The 20,326-nt window shown below is 40.2% G+C and overlaps 1 protein-coding gene across 2 annotated transcripts in view; it reads left to right on the top strand.

Moving 5' to 3' along the window:
- MCCC2 (methylcrotonyl-CoA carboxylase subunit 2) overlaps positions 1–20,326 on the top strand; it is a 91,582-nt gene that overhangs the window by 63,431 nt on the left and 7,825 nt on the right. For both annotated transcript variants that reach the window (XM_073344321.1, XM_073344319.1), the window contains 8 exons: positions 204–303; positions 1,482–1,577; positions 2,983–3,055; positions 3,306–3,382; positions 9,492–9,558; positions 9,785–9,941; positions 10,813–10,927; positions 20,057–20,142. In XM_073344321.1, the coding sequence (XP_073200422.1) occupies positions 204–303; positions 1,482–1,577; positions 2,983–3,055; positions 3,306–3,382; positions 9,492–9,558; positions 9,785–9,941; positions 10,813–10,927; positions 20,057–20,142 (771 nt within the window). The remainder of the gene's footprint in view (positions 1–203; positions 304–1,481; positions 1,578–2,982; positions 3,056–3,305; positions 3,383–9,491; positions 9,559–9,784; positions 9,942–10,812; positions 10,928–20,056; positions 20,143–20,326) is intronic.

Below are 20,326 nucleotides of genomic sequence, written 5' to 3'. Positions count from 1 at the left end.
TCTTTACAAATGTAAAAAAAACTGAAACTATACGTTAACTTCCTAAATATGGATTTGGGAGCCTGGTTTTAGGCATCTAATTTTTAAAATATTGGCCAAAGTATTTTAAAAACTCTCATTTTTACCAGTTTTTTGTGTATGTGTGGTGTATATTACATACATTATAAATATATATATATATATATATATTTACTTCTGTACAGAAAGTCTGGTGTAACTGATCACTATGCTTTGGATGACAATCATGCACTTCATCTAGCTAGGAAAGTTGTGAGGAGTTTAAATTACCAAAAGAAAGTAGATGTAAGTATATATGTGATTTTTTTTAACATAATGCATTTTCTAAATTAAAATGTATAATTTTTCCTTTTTTTGCTGTGTCATAGCCGTGTTCGGCCCAGGATATGTGTGAGACATGGGTGAGGTAATATCTTTTATTGGACCAACTTCTGTTGGTCAGTGAAGCTTTTGAATAACGCAGAGCTGAAGAAGAGCTCTGTGTAGCTCAAAGTAAGAGAGATTATCTTATCCACCTTGTTTTTCTAGTTTTTCCTTATTATTTGTATGTGCATTGGTATGTTTGACATTAAATACATTTTTGACATTGAAAAAAGACATGGTTCCTGTCCCAAAGAGCTAAAGGTCTAATCTTGCAAGTATGTGCTCCTATATGCAGTCCCAGTGAAACTGATGGGACTACATGCAGGAGTAAGCAGAGGTTTGGGGGTAACTGTTTCAGAAATATGCTCTAAATTAAGTTCCACAACATACTTAATTTTAAGCATATGACCAGTCAGTCCCATTGACATCAGTGGGACCTCCTCATGCTTCAAGTCAGATACATGCTGAAATACCTCCTTGAAACTGAGTTTTAGACAGTAATGAACAAAGGAAGTGGAGAGGGAGGGGGTGCACTCAAATCATTAATAATTCAGGTTCATCATGTGTCTTGTTGATTTTAAAATAATAGGGTAGGTTTGATGTAAAGGGTGAATGGCTTGTAGTGGAGGAATTGGCTTAGGTCAGAGGGTCAGACTGAGGAGATAGAGTACACTGGCTGAAGGAGGAGAGGGTATGTAAACATAAGTAATGGCCCGGAAAAAATCTTTTTCAGTTTATGATGTGCCAATTACCCTGGTATCTAGGTGGGGACAGGGTGCAGATATGCAAAAGGGAGAAAGATGCAAAAGTTTTGGTGAAGTGGGAGGAATTGTCAGTGTGGAGCATGGGCAGAGGTGACATGTGCAGTAGTAGAAGTTAGGGACAGAAAGAAGGAGAGGAGTGATGCTGTTCAGACCCTTCAGTGTAAGGGGCTTGAACTTGATGCAAAACAAGGTTCAAAGCCAGTAAAGTGATCTGAGCATGAGTGGTGAAAGGGGAGCTATGAACAGGGTAGTTGGGAAATTAATTAGGCTGTTTTGGCTTATCATGATGTGAAATAATTTCTTTGTCATTTTAATAGCTTTATTAAATTGCTACAGGTGACTATAGAACCATCAGAAGAGCCTTTATATCCTGCTGATGAATTATATGGAATAGTTGGGGATCAGCTTAAAAGAAACTTTGATGTCAAAGAGGTATGGATAAAAATGTAGCTGCAAAATACACACACAAAATACTTTTTGCACTCAGTTTCCTTGCAGGAAGGCATGCTTCATTTATTCCTCAACATTTGTCTTCAGAATACAGCTGTTGGGCTTGATGAATCTTCCATTATTATAGGATCTTCTAATGTTTTAAATGTTCTTGTTTTGGTAAGCCCAGTAAAATGTGAATGCATTGTTAAAAATTTAACACTTTTCTATTATTCTCTTGAAAAAACGATTAACAAAGGTTAGAGTTTAAAAGTATTTTTAAAAGGTTGCCAAGACTACAGTTAAATAATAGGTTTGCAGATCTTCTACACCACGTGGCCACTGCTTGGATACAGTATTTTAGCATTCTTTTTTTGCTAATTCTGTAGAGCTAGATATAAAGAATTCTGTCCTGATTTAAGGATTCTGGAGGCCTCAAACGTAACAGAAATAGTTTAGCTCTCCCAGCCACACAAAGGGATCTCACCCTGCAGAGCGCGGCTCCACAATATGTAGCACTAGTGTGCACATCTGCTGATCGCAGTGTGCTCTTAGAGGGCCCTAAGGCCTCAGTAATAGCTGCACAAGCAGTTCACATATTGTTTATGGGTTGGGGAAGAGGACTGCATTCTCTCCAAGCCCCCCTGCCTATGATCCCACATGCAAAGCCTATTTACTCAAACTTTGCCTGCAAGACCAGTATTTGGTCTGTGGTTAAGAGTCCTGGCTTGAAACCTCCTTTAAATACTTTACCAGGAGACATGAAGTCTCACTTTCATTACAGGGATGCTGAAGTACTTGAATACTCCGATTTCCTATTCTTTAAAGTTGACATTTCTTTTGCCATGTGTCTTGCTGGTTATGCTCATATGCTTAGTCACAAAACCAAATCTTGGTCATTTTAAAACTGATTGTCCATTGTTGTATGACAGGTCCCAAACATAAGCAAAGCTTCATATGCATGTACCTTCAAAGAGAATGGCAAATGCATGTGTGTAGCTTTTTCTATCTTTGAAATGTATAGTGAGTGTACCCATTTGTGGTTAATATGCCTGGAAAAAACAGTTTTTCTGTCTGACATGGGAGTAAACAGAAGAACTTGCTTATGATTCAGTTTTGAAGGTGTGTAAAGTTTGGGACCTGATGTTTTCAATCTTTAAATCTCTTGATGAAAATAGAGGTAAAGCATAACTTATAATGTATAAGGGTTCTTCCCCCCCCAGCCTAACTTTCGTCTACCATCAAAATAAATACATAAATCAGGATGCTTGACATCTTCTAAATGGAATGCCCTTGAATACTTGATGACAAGTTAAATGTCAAAGTGCACCCTGTCTTTCTAAACAAATTTTAGTGCAAACTAAAATAAGGAGGGAAACCTAATTTTCTTCTTCTTTCCCCCCTTAAGGTTATTGCTAGAATTGTAGATGGAAGTAAATTTGATGAATTCAAAGCCTTATATGGGGATACGTTAATCACAGGTATTTAGAACATATATTTTTTTAAAAAAATTATTCTGTAAATATTTCTCCCAGTTTTACAGGTGGGATAATTTTGTTTGGCTCATCCATTGTGCTGAGCTTTAAAATTATTTAATAATAAAGGGTTTTCTTTCCTCAGGAGACACATCATTACATCAAGAAAATAGTATTGGCTCTGCATTTTTTATAGTGAACTCAATGTACCTGAAAATTTGTAACTTTTTGTTGTTTTTCTTTTTTCCCTGTTCAGGATTTGCTAGACTATTTGGTTACCCAGTAGGAATTATTGGAAACAATGGAGTTCTCTTCTCCGAGTCAGCAAAGAAGGCAAGTTTAATGTGTTATTGAGTCTCTCTTCAAATTTTAATTGAACATTGTTACTGAGAACTCAACTACTGGATCAGAATTTCCAAGGGGAAAAATGGGTTTTTTTTTGTAATACCCACACAGACACATCCATTAGTTATCTGATGTGAAAATGAAATGACCATTTCATTTGATAGACTTTGAAAGTAATTTACTTTGTTTTATAAAAGGTGGTGTTACCATAACAGATTCAGATAAGAGGCAGACATGGCAACAGGAAAGTATAGTTACAAGAAGAGCAATCAAAGCTGTATGGATATGTCACAGTTGAAGTAATAAATTCTGAAACCTCCAGCTGTTACAGGAAAGTCAATACAAATGCTTTAAAAAGTAATTGTTAGATGAAATTCTAAACCTTTAAATTGAAATGTTACAGTTAATCATAATTTTTCTAGTGATTGATAAGAATTTAGTTCCAGTAAAAATTTCTGATGTACTCTTATTTCTCATTCTGGTATCCAATTTGTTGACTTACAATAGGTTTGCTTTTCATACTTCTTCTTGGTAACTCCTGAAAGAAACTAACTAATATAAGGATGTATATTATATATTAATTTTATCTTCTTTACAATCTCGGTACAATGTATTTTTGTTCCTTTTTAAAAAAACAAAAGTGTTCCTCCAGTACAATGTTCTGAATATGTCAGTGCCTTGACACAAGGATCAGGGAACAGAGAGGCTCTTTAGGTGAGAAGGTGGCTATTGGCCAAGTTTTGTCTTACTTAAATAAGGGATTCTGGATTCTTTAAAGAAACAGGTGACAAGGCCAAACTGAATTTCTATTTTGGGGGGAAGAAGGGCAATAGTAATCATATATCCTGGTCTCTTTTGGTGAAATCCTCACAGAACTGGTGAGGAAGTTAGTGCAGAAAGACTGGGGGAAAGAGAAAGCTTTTGGGAGAAAGTTGAAGGAGGGAAAAGATTTTGCTTGGCTCCTAGGTGGCATGAAACAAGGCACAAAGGTGAGCTGCGTGTAATGGAGAATACTTTGAACTTTAAGGATTGCAATAAATAAGACCATTTTGTGGTGACATTTATTTTCTACAGCTCTCTGCAGATTTAAAGACCTCATTACCCTTTTATACCTTCAGTATTCTCTGGTGATTAGTATTGCAAAAGCTTTCCTATCAACAAGAAAGCAAGGGAGTACTTTTTCTCTCTTTCCCCTTATTATTTCTGCCATAGCATCTGGCACTATAAGAGTAAGTTTATCAACCTCCAATCACCAAATAGAGTACATGTTCAGAACAATGGAATGATAGTGTTCAGAGTCCTCCCATGAAACTTGGTGGTAACTCTCGGCCACTTCTATCATCAGACCTGTCCAACTCATATTCTCCTGTTAAATGGCAGAAAACTTAATTAACACAGAGTTACGGTTGCCCAGTAACTGGTGACCTTTCAGAACATCAAATTTAGCACAACTCAGACTTCTGAAAACCAGGAAAATAAAGAGTTAAGGTAAATGCCCATGCAACCTCTACTTTGCCTTCTGGAGCAGGCAATAGTTATTGAGAATTATCTGCATTCACTATGGCTGCATTAACTGTGTGAGGTGTAGTGTACTGAATGGTAAAGGAGTGAATTGGAGCAGTTTGGATGAGCTGTCATAGTGATATGAGCAAGGTCCTGAGAAAATAACAGTTTTTAAAAAATCCAAAGCAGCATCATGAGTAAATGTTCAAGTTTCATGGGCTATGTATGGCCACCGAGACACCCCACCCCAAGGTTAGTAGGGCCTCTAAGATCCCAGAGCACACAGTAGTCAGGGAGAAGTGCTCAGACCCCTGCAGAGGGATCGCGCTCTCCCAGATCCCAGTGCACATACAGAAGGGAAGAATTCAGAGCTGACTGTCCCCCCATTCCTAAACCCCCAACTTCCTGTGCTACACCTTCCCTTTCACCTGAGTCCCCTAAGCACTCTTCCTTGCCCAACCACCCATTCCCACTTATCCCATCTCCATAATACCCCCATTTCTCGCTACAGACCCAAACCTCTTTTGAAGCCCTAGTCACTTCTCCCCTCCTCATGAACATTTGCATGTGTAATTTGTTTTCTTTTAAAAATAATTGCAGCATCTTCTGAATATTCTGCTGTATTCAGATTGCATTTCTAACTTCCCACCCTCACCCCAAACCAAAACACCAACAACCCACCCCCCACACCTGGACAGAGGCAGATTTTTCACAGTTGTTCATAGTTCATTCTCAGATTTCTGCCCAAGGTGCGTTTCAAACTTCAGAGTTGCTAGAATCTGTGAACTCAATGAAATACTATTTTTTTCCGCCTTGTGATTGAATTTTGGAAACATCTTGCTCAATGACCCCACATGTGGATTGCTAATCCAACAGTACAATGAGGCATAGCAAATTTTAAGACCATCTGTATAAGCACACGTATTTTAGAGCGCTAAGAAGAGTCATCCTTTTAACAAGAAGGACTTCCCAACCATAGTGAGGGCAGAGCTGGTGCTCCATTATAATATTGTATGAAATTAGGAGGAGACTGGAAGGGAGAGCCTCTCTGCATCCATCAGCAGCATAGAGCTTCAGAGGTGTTCAGTGGTCCATTTGTCTCAATGAGATGTTCTCAGGTGAAAGAGAATACCAAACAGAGATGAGTACATCCTGAAACAATAGCTCTGAGACATGTGAACTGCTCCTTTCATGTCAATGAGTGCTCCCCTCCATCAAATGCTGGAGAGTTTCTGATACCCATTCTTAGCTCCTTGCTTCTCACCTAGTCTCAGCAATGTGTTCTTGGTGCATGACCCAAGCATGCCTGTTCTAAGCTCCCCACCCAGAGGGCAGGATCGTGGCTCACCTCGGGGAGGGAGAGGGGCTCACACCCCCAGAAAGGCAAGGCCCTCCAGAACCACACTCACATGGGGAGGGGAGCAGGAAAGGGAAGTTACACCCCTGTAGATGGGCTGGGGTTTCCCGATCTTGGCGCACATATGGGGACAGAGAGCTGGGCTCAGAGACCATGGAGGTGCGGGAACCCTTAGATCCCAGCTCACATAACAAGGTAGGGAGAGGGACTTACATTTCTCCCAGAATAAAAATTCCCCTTTGACAGAGGCAGATGGGAGCAATATGTCTGCGTTTCTTTTTTCTTTTTCTTTTTTTTAAACTTCAGATTTCTCCCGTAGGTTGGATTTGAGCTCACCGGGACTAGAGTGTTGCTCAGAACTGGTAACCCTAATGTGTCCTTGAAGCCATTCAGGTCCTGTGACGTAGAGATAGTTTTATTGGCAGTTAGCACTTCACTCTGTATATTCTCAGTGTAATCCATTGGGTGCATAAACCTTCGGCCAGGTCTACACTACAGACCTATGTCAGTATAAGTACACCACTCAGGGGTGTGAAAAATCCACAAAATTGAGCAACGTAGTTAATACCCAGCTAACCCCCTGCATGTAGACAGCACTATGTCAGTGGGAGGGCTTCTCCTGCTGACATAGCTACTGCTTTTGGCAGGTGGATTAATTAGGCTGATGAGATAAGTTCTTTTGTTGGTGCAGTAGTGTCTTCACAAAAACCCCTTTGTGGTGCAGCTGTACTGCTGTACGTGAAGACAAGCCCTTAATGTGCCTAACTGGAGAAGCAAACTCTGTTTCAAAAAATGTTTTAATTTGATTTTCCCCAAAGGGATGGTGGGTGCCATGCACTCTGCTGGGGTAACCGTTAAGCATCTGAGATCTTGATGTGATGATCTGAGCCCTGGTTTGGTCTCTGTATGTCAGCAAAAAATGGTGCCAGAACCTGTCAACTTTAAGAAAAGCTGTTTTTTCCCCTCTAGGGGCTGTATCTTGGGAATCCGTCATTCAAATGGCCCCAAATTTGGATCACTGTCTGTACCCTCCTTCCCCATGAGGCACACCAAATTTCAAGGCAATCTGATTAACTATACGGATTAGAGCATTTAGAAAGCTGGTCTTAACAGCTCTGCTCTATTTTTTCTTTATATATATATATTTATAAATGAGACCCTTACCTAATTTTTAGCTTAGTCTGTACAACATATGATTTATCTTCTGTAAGGGCCATAACCTGATCGTGTGTGCTTTTTTCATTACATTATTTTTAACAGTTCCAAAACTATACAGACCTATTTAAAATGGCAGACCTGGCCTACTGTGGCTTTTCCCCATAGTGATCACTAGTTTTTTGAGTGCTTCTGTGTGTATTATCACTGTTTTTTCCTCTTTGCTAGCAACTGGGGGTTATTTGGGTATTGTGAAAAGGTCACGGTTTTTTGTTACTATCGTGCACCCCCAAGGGGTTTATGGGCTGAAAGAATGGTCATTAATTTAAACTCTATCAGCAGAGGATTAATAAGGTTTTTAAATGAAGGAACAATATGTAATAATGACTGAAAAGCCAAGTCTTTCATTTGTGTCAGGTTTACATTTTTCAGTATCAGTACGACCACCTGCTTCTTGCCCTTTCAGGTTAATTTATACCGATATCACAGAATAGATTTTGTGTTACAGAATTAAGATCCCCTCTTCCCCTTCCCACCCCCCCCCCCAAAAAAGAAAGAAAATGCGTCAAAGCCATCTCAGCTTGTTTGTTGTTTTTTCATGGTTTACCTAAGAATGTAAAACACGCTCTTTTTATCTTCACATGTGATAAAACTAACCACATATAATAGGCTGAAAGTATGAAGGCTAAAATATCCTTGGCAATGACTCACAGGCATATATAATCTTGTGGACTATCTCACTACTCTGATGCTTTGTAAATACTCTGCATTTTTGCCTTGCCTCACTGATCTTGGCCATGCTCAGTGAGCTAGTGGGTTCTTTGTCCTCTTGACCTGCTCTCCAAGTTGGTCAGCATTTCAGTCAGTATTCAAGTTCAATCAATTGTATGGGATTCCTCCAAACATAATACAATAAAATGTTTTTGTACCTGAACTCTGCATCACCCACCCCGCAACAACCAGGCCTTTGGAAATGCTAGAGTGGGGTGGACAGGGATGGACAAATTCCCAAAGGCTGCGTGACCGCGGGTAGGTTTGCCAAGGATGGTTTAGGCACAGTTGATTTAATGTGCAAAACAAAACGTTAAGGGACAAAGCCAATAAAATTAAGAAAAAGTTTAGTGGTTTTTCAAATTCTTGACTACAGCCCCAAACTGCCCTTGCTGCTGAGGTTATCTTGGAGTCCTCCCTCAGGCAGGTCTGCCTCTGTGGAACTACAAGGAGCAGTGACCTCAGTCTGTTAATGGCTTTCTATACAGCAACATTGTTCTTGTTGCCTTAGGCTATGTCTGCACTGCAGACCTTACAGCGGCACCGTTGTACTGCTGCACTTGTGCCGCAGCAAGGTCTCCTGTGCAACCGCTCTGTGACGTAGCACTGTTCATACCGGCACTTATGTCCGTCTGGGGTGTGTTCTTTTTACACCCCTGACTGACAAAAGTGCTACTGTAGACATAGCCTTAATTTTGTTACCTGCTGTTTGCTACACCTGTTCTTTAAATTAACCCCACCTCTAATGGCAGCAATTACCAGAGTGTAACTGATTGCAGAGGAATCTGCTGCCATTTCTTCACTAGGTAAAATCACCCTTAGTTAGGAAATGAGGAGAGGGAGAATAAAAAGACAGAATTTCCTCTGTGCTCCACGGAAATGATGGAGACATTGAATACTGCAGTAGTTTGGAAGACTAGGAAAGGTAAGGAACTGAGGATTTGGGTAGATTTCACTGGAAGGAATGTAAAAATGTGGTTTCACTCATAACTGTGGTTTTTATCTTTTTATTTTCCATTATACAGTATTACTTGTTACTTTATCTTTGAACCTACGCATTAGTTACAGGTTTCTGTTTCCATTGAAGTCAGTGGAAGTTTTGCTGTTGACTTTAGTGGGAAGAGGAGTAGGTCCTGCCCCCAGTGTGTCCCCTGTGATGAAGGGGACAAAGCAGGGCCTGCCCTTGTTCCCACTTGAAGCCTATGGCAAAATTTCCATTGGAAGTAGAGTGACAATAACATCAAGCAGAGCGACTGTAGATATTGCTTCACTCATTCATCTCTTAACAGTTTACCTTTACTCTGTTTGCAGGGAACTCATTTTATACAATTATGTTGCCAAAGAAATATTCCCATTGTGTTTTTGCAGAATATCACAGGTGAGTAAACCTGACTAATAGGCTTTGTTGCTGGTCATTCAGGGTCAGGCACTGAAGCAGCATCTATGTGTATATTATCTGTATCTCAATTGCTCAGAAACCAGCCTGTCTGAACATATAGGCCCGTTCCCATCAATGATTTATAATAATATGGTTTTGTTTAAGTGAGTGCTGTATAGCTAGTATTTAGCAACTGAAAGATCTTGTTCATCTTAAAATGTATTAGGTTTCATGGTTGGTAGAGATTATGAAGCTGGAGGAATAGCAAAGGATGGAGCCAAGATGGTAACTGCAGTAGCCTGTGCCAGTGTACCTAAAATAACAGTAATTATTGGCGGATCCTATGGTGCTGGAAACTATGGTATGTGTGGAAGGGCATATAGGTAAGTATCACTCCTGATTATAATAGGAAGTAAAGGTTTCATATGCCTTTCAAATCCCATTACCCCAAAATTAATTTTAACTCTGGCAGAAATTGTGCTGCCTTTGTTTAGAAAGCATCTTGCACACAGTGAGTGTGACCAGAAGTAAATAATAGCTGTAGGACCTTGTGGAGATTGTTAGGCTCATAACTTAACTATTATTAAAATGTTGTGGTGGAGGAAATTCTCAGGAAGAAAAATAGCTAACTTCTTGAAAACAAAACTATTGCTCCATTGCTAAAAAATGAAAAATGGCTGCTGTTTTTTGTGCCTTTCACAGCAACCATAGTGGGCTGGATCCCGTAACCCTTATTCATACGAGTAGTGCTTATTTGTGTGAAAGTCCCATTGGATGCAGGGTGTCTGATTGTATGAGTAATGTTTATAGGATCCACCCAAAATTTTTGTTAGTTTTTTAGTCTCTGTTCACACTATTCAAATAGTGTTTTTGATGACATCAATGTGTCTGTTTCTGTTGAAGCTGCATTTGTTAACTAAAGTAAAGAGTCATGTGACAGGTTTATTTGTTCTGTCTTGTGTGCTTTTTTTCGGGGGGGGCGCTTTTTGTGGGGTGAGGGAGATGGAAGACAAATGTTTAAGAAATGTAGATACTAGAACCTTTAAAATAGAAACAATGGAGCATATTTTTCAAACCCTATAACATGATGTTACAAACAATGGAGTATTGTTCTAGCTTAATTTACATTTTTAAAATAAACCCTATCAATACAAATAACAGAATTGTTCACCTCAACAGTGTATTTTTTAATTCTCTGGTAAAAAGCTGATCTTTGTGTTTTGTTTTAAGTTTGTTTAATGTTGTATTTTTCAGTCCAAGATTTCTTTATATGTGGCCAAATGCTCGCATCTCAGTGATGGGAGGAGAACAAGCCGCAACTGTTCTGGCCACAGTAGCTAAAGACCAAAAAGCAAGGGAGGGGAAAGAGGTACTATCACTCTCTTCTGCTTACCCCTGATAAGATCCGGGCAAATGCCAAATGAAAGTAGAGACTCTTAGTCTACCCCTTGTATTATGAGTACCATCATTTTCATCTAATCTTGCATTGTAGCTGGCTTACGTTGTAATACCTTCCCTTTGACCTGGTAGAGTGCTATCACGCAACATTTTGATTAAAGAACTAGAACAATATAAAATTCACATGGGGGCCCATTAAATGGATTAAAAGCTGTCTAACTGATAGGTCTCAACATGTAATTGTAAATAGGAAATGGTCATTGAGTGGGTGCGTTTCTAGTGGGGTCCCACAGGGATTGGTTCTTGGTCTACGCTATTTAACATTTTTGTATATGACCTGGAAGAAAACATACAATCAGATGACATGAAGATTGGGGGAGTGGTAAATAATGAAGAGGACAGATCTCTGATTCAGAGTGTTTAGATTGCTTGGTAAACTGGACTCAAGTTGGTTACTTGGTAAACTGGACACATTTCATTATAATGTGGGTAAATGTTGTTAAGGGGCTTATTCCTTCATCCACTTACTTTCCTGGTCCTTCTCGCATGAACAGAGAGCAACAATACCCAAAGTCCAAAGGTGCAAACAATTTGATGTTTGTTGGGGTGAACTTCCAGCAAGTATGATTCCAGTTTCCTTCCTTAGTGTCCCCCTTCCCAGCTCTGACAGCACAGAGCCTTACCTGTGTCCCTGTTCCCATTCCCCCCTTTAGCAAAACATGATTCCAGTTTCCCCACCCCCATTCCCTGTTCCCATTTCCCCCCCTTACTTCCTGATTGACTGCAGACGATATAGTAAAACTTGAGTTCTGCTTAGCTATACCTTAACCTATCATTTTACTGAAATTTAACTAACTAATCCTAACATATTGTAACATGATTATTCAACTAATTATATCCCACCACCTTAATTAGCTTACACCCAGCAAAATTAATTATACAGCAGACAGAAACAATTACAGAACCAGACAGAGATTATACAGATAAACAATAGGGAAATGAGGACTACAATGATAGAACAACACAGAAATGAGGATTTCACATCCCAGCTATTGATAAGTGAGTTCTTGCCAGACAGGATGCTATCGAACTAAGTTTCCTTTTACATTTTCTAGACACTTCCCTTTCTCTAGAGGTGATAGGCATTATCAGGACAGGATTGTATTCCTAACAGCCCAATAGCACCTTATTTCAATGTGACTAGTTCGGAATGTAAAGATGTGACTGTTCGCTTCCCAGCTTATGGCTGCCTCTGCTGCTTAGCCAAAAATCTTAGCCTAAGAACAGGGCCTCAGACTGTCACAGTGAGAAAAGGCCGTTACACCGGCAGACAGTGATTTTGATTCTTTCTTTTATACCTCTATAACTAGCTAAGTGATAAGAATACACCTAAATTCTTCGAGTATAGGCCTTTACAGACAGGCCTGAATATCTATATCCTAACAAATGTAAATGTGTATATATATATATATATATAGTAACAAAGAATGTAGGCCATAGCTACAGGATGGGGGACTCTATCCTGGGAAGTAGTGACTGAAAAAAATCTGAGGGTCATGGTGAATAATGAGCTAAACATGAACTCCCAGTGCTATGCTTTGGCCAAAAGGGCTAATGCAATCCTGGAATGCAGAAACGGGGGATTCTTGTGTAGGGATGGAGAAGTTATTTTATCTTTGCATGTAGCACTGCTCCAACCACTGCTGGAATACTGTGTGTCCAGTTCTGGTGTCCACAGTTCAAGAAAGTTCTTAAACTGGAGCGGGAAAAGAGATGAGTCATAAGAATAATTAAAGGATTAGAAAACATGGTTATGGTGGTAGACTGAGCTCTTTGAGTCTATCTAGTTTTACAAAGAATGTTAAGGAGTAACTTGATCAGTTCATAAGTACCTACATAGGGAACAAATATTTAATAATGGGCTTTTCAATCTAGCAGAGAAAGGTAGAATACGATCAAATGGCTGAAAATTGAAGCTATACAAATTCAGACTGGGTAGAAGGTGTGCATTTTTAACAGTGAAGGTAATTAACCATTGGAACAATTTACCAAGGGTTATGGTGGGTTTTCCATCACTGATAATTTTTAAATCAAGATTGGATGTTTTTCTAAAAGATCTGCTGCAGGGATTATTTTGCGGAAGTTCTATGGCCTGATTTATACAGGAAGTCAGACAAGATTATCACAATGATTCTGTCTGGCTTTGGAGTCTATGAATCTGACACTTAACAGTTTAAGGCTTCTGTTAATGCTGCTCAGTGGTGTGACTAGCAGGGGGTGTTCATGAAATGCTAGTGCTTGCATCTTTCCAGTAGCAAGTGACTTGCCCTGTTTCCACTAGCTTAGGAGACAATTACTTAAAAAAAATTTTTTTCCCAGGTTTTCTCTCTCTTTGGGCCCTAGGGCCGGATCCTCAGCCCTGCCTCAGCTTAGCATTTGGAGATTCCCCTATGGGGGAGATAAAAGAGGAATATCTGAAAGCACAAAGTGTCTTTTTCCAATTACATTTGCAGTGACTTTGATTTCACCATTTTCATTTGAAATTTGTGGTATTTAAATAAGCCTGCAATTGTTTTGATTTAACGAATAGGCAAAGGAATTGGAAAACATCACTTGTGACTGTTTTTGTATTATATTTCTTATGCTTATGTCAGGGCATCTTGATCACTAACACGAAATGGAAGATACCTATAGTTGCCATGGAAACTGAATACATCCTTACATGTGAAATGATCTGTTTCAATGTATTACAGAATATTGGAGTCAAATGTAGAAAATAGATATTAATAATGAAGCAGAAAATGGACATTGTCACTGGCTATGAAAGTTTTCCTTTTTATCTATTAAACTAATACTTCGCATTAAAGTGTTTTTATTGTAATATATCGTACTCAGAGTTTTTTATTGTGAATAACAATCAGGATAATGACATTTTTGGATTTTATCTCTCCCATCTGCTTAGCATTCCGATTGCGTATTGCCTGAATACTTGGGCTCTATATGGGTAGAGTAAAATTTACCCTTCCTCTCTCTGCCTCATTTTCCCCAATCTGTAGAATTGAGATATTACCGTGAAGAGAAGTTTTGATACTGAATTACAGTTAGTTTGTAAAATGTTTTAAGAACCTCAAATGAGACATGATATAAGTGTCATTTCATGTTTTTGTGGTTATAATTAAGGAAAGCCAGAACTTTGTATTTATTATTGCAGTATTCTTGTCAGCAAGTTAAAGAAGTATGGGCTGGATGAATGCACTATAAGGTGGGTAGAAAGTTGACTAGATTGTCGGGCTCAACGGGTAGTGATCAATGGCTCCATGTCTAGTTGGCAGCCGGTGTCAAGTGGAGTGCCCCAGCGGTTGGTCCTGGGGCCGGTTTTGTTCAATATCTTCATAAATGATCTGGAGGATGGTGTGGATTGCACTCTCAGCAAATTTGCGGATGATACTAAACTGGGAGGAGTGGTAGATATGCTGAAGGGCAGGGATAGGATACAGAGGGACCTAGACAAATTGGAGGATTGGGCCAAAAGAAATCTGATGAGGTTCAATAAGGATAAGTGCAGGGTCCTGCACTTAGGACGGAAGAACCCAATGCACAGCTACAGACTAGGGACCGAATGGCTAGGCAGCAGTTCTGCGGAAAAGGACCTAGGGGTGACAGTGGACGAGAAGCTGGATATGAGTCAGCAGTGTGCCCTTGTTGCCAAGAAGGCCAATGGCATTTTGGGATGTATAAGTAGGGGCATAGCGAGCAGATCGAGGGACGTGATCGTCCCCCTCTATTCAACATTGGTGAGGCCTCATCTGGAGTACTGTGTCCAGTTTTGGGCCCCACACTACAAGAAGGATGTGGATAAATTGGAGAGAGTCCAGTGAAGGGCAAGAAAAATGATTAGGGGTCTGGAACACATGACTTATGAGGAGAGGCTGAGGGAACTGGGATTGTTTAGTCTGCAGAAGAGAAGAATGAGGGGGGATTTGATAGCTGCTTTCAACTACCTGAGAGGTGGTTCCAGAGAGGATGGTTCTAGACTATTCTCAGTGGTAGAAGAGGACAGGACAAGGAGTAATGGTCTCAAGTTGCAGTGGGGGAGGTTTAGGTTGGATATTAGGAAAAACTTTTTCACTAGGAGGGTGGTGAAACACTGGAATGCGTTACCTAGGGAGGTGGTAGAATCTCCTTCCTTAGAAGTTTTTAAGGTCTTGGCTGGGATGATTTAATTGGGGATTGGTCCTGCTTTGAGCAGGGGGTTGGACTAGATGACCTCCTGAGGTCCCTTCCAACCCTGATATTCTATGATTCTATGATTAGCATTTATTTGATGCCAAATACTGTAGTTGCCTTACAAGGCTTAAATTAAGAATGTCAGGATGACAGTAAGAGATCAAAAACCATTCTCCCCTGTTTTATATCAGTCAGCTAGGAAACCAGGACAGGCATCTCTGTTCAGCAAAGCACTTGAGTATGTGCTTGAGTTTCATTGGTGTAAAAGATTACACGAGGCTCAGGCCAGCAGGGAATCTGGACCATTGACTTCAATGGGACTGCTCACATGCTTAAAGTTAACCAAATGTGTAAGTGCTTTTTTGGATCAGGATCTCAATCATTTGGGAACATCTGGCCAAAGAAGTGCATCTTAAGGTCTTTCTGGAAGTGGCTAGGTTCATCCTTACCCTTAATTTCACAGATGGTGAACTCCAGCAGTGTTGGGCTCAAGAGAAATAAAGTATTATGTATTGACAGAAGCAAATATATATATATATGAAAATAAATAAATGGTCAAAATATTAACATAAGCCTGATGTGTTTTGTTTACTTTTCAAAGTAATGGCTTACAAAGTTTGTTTTATTTTTTTAAAATAACATTGTTCCAGATTCTCAGCTGATCCAACAAAGAACTTAAAAACATGCTTAACTTTAAACATAGGAATAGTCCCATTAACGGAAGTTGAGGGAGCAACACAAATTTGTGACAGCTGAGAATTTAGCCTGATATTTATATTTAATGAAAGCTTAAAAAAGGGGGTGGGAGTGAGATCCTCCTTCTGTTCTAGTCCCTTTAGACCAAGTGAAAGGTCTGCAGTGACAGACTGGGGCTCTAAAAGACCTGGATTTGCTGAGGGAGGATTTCCCCACTACAAGCACTGCAGATGACAGCTGTAGGGCTGCCTGCCAAGCATCCCCTCACAAGCTCTGGTGTAGGTGGCATACTGGGATAACAGGGGTGTATTGGGGCTGCAGTATGGGAGGCTGCCATAATTTAGGTTCCCAGGGCTGTTTAAATTACATTATGTCTGGAGCAGCCCAAGGTTATGAGGGTGCAAAGGTGGCTTAAAGCAAAATCTCAGCTGAAAGAGAAGTCCAAAACCTGGTTTATTTTACTATTTTTATCATTTAAAATATGGCCTCAATAATTTTAAAATAGCGAATCTCAAATTACAGCACTTAAAAACTCTTAAATACATGACTAATAAGCAACTGAAAATGGAGATTTTATTAGAAATTTTTGACATGCATTAGGATAGAGTTGTTTTACCCTTTTGTATTGCAAAATTGTCAGGGTGCCTATTTTAATTTTAATGCATGTCACTTGATTCGCTAAAGTGAGAATTGTGGGTGGAGCAGGGTGAAAAATGCCTGGAGATGGTTTATGCAGTGTAATTCTAGCCGTGATGGTCCTAGAATATTAGAGAGACAAGGTGGGTGAGGTAATGTTTTTTATTAAATCAACTTCTGTTGGTGAGAGCGACAAGCTTTTGAGCCACACTTAAGGGGGGGATATGATAGAGGTCTATAAAATCATGACTGGTGTGGAGAAAGTAAATAAGGAAGTGTTATTTACTCCTTCTCATAACACAAGAACTAGGGGTCACCAAATGAAATTAATAGGCAGCAGGTTTAAAACAAACAAAAGGAAGTATTTTTTTCACACAATGCACAGTCAATCTGTGGAATGCCTTGCCAGAGGATGTTGTGAAGGCCAAGATTATAACAGGGTTCAGAAAAGAACTTGACAAGTTCATGGAGGGTAGGTCCATCAATGGCTATTGGCAAGGATGGTGTCCATAACCTCTGTTTACAAGAAGCTGGGAATGGGCAATAGGGGATGGAACACTTGATTACCTGTTCTGTTCGTTCCCTCTGGGGCACCTGGCATTGGCCACTGTTGGAAGACAGGATACTGGGCTATATGGACCTTTGGTCTGATACAGTATGGCTGTTCTTATGTTCCTACACACAGCTCTTCTTCAGGTCTGGGAAAGGTATGAACATCACAGCTACATGAAAGGTGGAACAGATTCTTTAGCGTAAGTAGTTAGCACATATTCTAAGGGGCTGTTCAAGGTAGAGTGGCCTGTTAACACCTCTACAGTCATAAGACACACTTGAGGAAAAAAAATCCAAGACTGTTACCTGGAAATCATGCAAGAAATCCAGAACAACTATGACCTCACCCCACCCCACCCCACTGCCTCACCTCCCAGTGACAGCCATCCAACACAAAAATAAATAGTGGAACCAATTGCAACTACTCTACAACCCACAGAACACCACTTCTGGGAGAAACCATGGCACCATACCCAACACATGGACACTACACGACAACCAAACTTCATCACTTTATCAAGACTACCATTAACTGGAGTTGAATTATCTGTACTGTCTAAGGGACTGAACTTCTGCCCAACTACAGAACCTGATATCATACTAATATGTGGACAACTAGAAGAATTCTTCCGTTGTCTCTGCCTCAAAGAATTCTTTCACAGCAGTGATGACACCACTCACAATTACCATATCCCTTCCGACAATCATAAGAAAAAGGAATTAAATACTGGACACCACAGAGCGGATGAAACCATGCTCTTGATCACTGCATTAATTGCTTCAGGGAAAAAAATTGACTGTGAAATCTTTAACAAACATAATCTTTCCACTGCCGAGAGGATAGCCATTCAATCCCTGAAATCTAACTACCAGATAGTGATCAAACCAGCAGACAAAGGGGATGCCATTGTAGTCCTCAACCATGATGCTGCATTAATGAGGCCGACTGACAACTATCTGAAATCACGTACTATAAAGAACTCAGAGAAGACCCCACACCACAATTTACCCAGCAACTTAAGGATATCATCAAATCCTTCCCCAAACAACTCCAGGAGAAACTCTGTTAACTCGTCACCCATGAACCTACCCCATGAACCTTCTACATGCTTCCCAAGATACACAGACCAGGGAACCCAGGCAGACTCATCCTATCTGGCCATGGCATTCTTACTGAAGGAATATTGGGACTCTCTTAAACCATCCTCAAACTAATCTCCACACAAAGGGCCAGCTTCCTCCAGGACACAACTGACTTCCTCCACAAACTCCACAACATTAGCAACCTCCCTCAGAACATCATCCTTTCCACCGTGGATGTCACTTCCCTGTACACCAACATCCCTCAGAATGATGGTATAGCTGCCTGCCTGAAATATTTACAAGACAATGGACAACCCTCAGATATCCACCCCAAGCAGATATCCAAACTCATCCATTTCATCCTCACCCATAACAATTTTACGTTCAACAGCAAACACTTTCTCCAAACCATGGGAACAGCCATGGGTACTAGGATGGCTTTCCAATATCCCAACCGCTTCATGGGCCACCTTGAAGAAGAATTTCTGGACAAATGCACCATGAAACCAGTGATATACCTGAGATACAAAAATGATATTTTCATCCTCTGACCAGACGTTTAAACTCTGTCATAGATTTCCACCATAACTTCATCAACCACCACCCGTCCATTAAACTCTCTGGGATGCTCCCACACTAGTATAAACTTTCTGGAAACCACAATCAGCTTCAGCAATGGAACCCTACAGGCCACCATATACAAGAAACCCACAGATCACCACATCTAACTTCAGATATCTAGTAACCACCCCAAACACACCAAGAAATCTGTTCTCTGCAGCCAGGCACTCAGATACCACAGAATACCACTTTCTCCGAGGAGAAAATCTGGGATATACACCTTAACACATTTAAAATGGCCTTCACCAAACAAGGACACTCCACCAGAAAAGTAGATTACATTATGGAATGGGCCACCCAAATACCTCGGGAGAACCTGCTTCAATACCGAAATAAAACTCCTTCCAACCTCATACCCATAGTTGTCACCTCCCACCCCATACTGGAACTCATATGGGTATCCTCAAACAACTACAACCCATACTCAGTGGGAACCACATCCTGAAAGAAATCTTTCCTGAACCCCCACTTCTGGCCTTCAAACAGCCCCCCAACTTCTCCAAGCTCATAATCAGATGCAAGCTTCCCACAGACTAGGACACACCAACTCAAAGCGGCATCAGACCCTGCCAGAACAACAGATGCAAAACCTGTAGACATATTTCCACTGCTACAATGATCAGCACCTCCTCCAACACAGCTTTCAAGATCCATGGATCCTATACATGCCAATTACAACATGTGTAATTACCCCAATATCAACTCTGTGGTTAAATGAGTCCATCACTATGCTCTCTAATGAACTTACACAGGAAAATGATCAAAAGCAAAAACACCCTATCACCTGTGGGTGAACACTGTTTTCACAAAGTGATCACTCTCTCTTACTATCCATCCTCATCCTCAAAGGAAACCTACACAACACTTTCAAAAGATGAGTCTGGGAGCTTAAATTCATAACTCTGCTAGACACTAAAAATCATGGACTGAACAGAGACACTGGATTTGTGGATTACTACAACAATCTGTAACCCACTAACCCCCTATTTTTGTATGTGCTAATTACTTATACTAAACAATCTGTTCCATCTTGCATTTAACTGTGATGCTCTGAGTAACTTTCCCAGATTTGAATTGCTGTGTGTGGCTCGAAAGCTGGTCTCTCTCACCAACAGTAGTTGGTCCAATAAAAGATATTACCTCACACACCTTGTCTCTGGAGATAGTTTAGCAAGTCACTTCTTGGCTGTTGTTTGAGATGAAGATCTGATGTCATTGTGTAAGTAGGTATTCTGAAGAATTTCTTGTACAGACAGTGTTCAGTTACTCGCTTTATTCCTTACAGTTATCTGAGGCAGATGAAGCAGCTTTGAAGGAGCCAATCATTAGGAGGTTTGAAGAGGAGGGAAACCCTTATTATTCCAGTGCAAGGTAACATGTAAATGTCTATTCCCAGAATGCGATGATATAACCAGAATGTGTTAACACCTTTTAGATCTTAATGCTGAACAACGGACCAGTTACACACAGTTTAAAACAATCTGGAACAAGGGTTTTGTTTAGTGTCCACAGGTACTATGCAATCCAAACCATGGTTCCATCTATCTTGTCTCTG

This window comes from Lepidochelys kempii, chromosome 5 (genome assembly GCF_965140265.1).
Source record: "Lepidochelys kempii isolate rLepKem1 chromosome 5, rLepKem1.hap2, whole genome shotgun sequence".
Classification (NCBI taxonomy): Eukaryota; Metazoa; Chordata; order Testudines; family Cheloniidae; genus Lepidochelys; species Lepidochelys kempii.
This window is presented reverse-complemented; position numbering and strand designations above follow the sequence as displayed.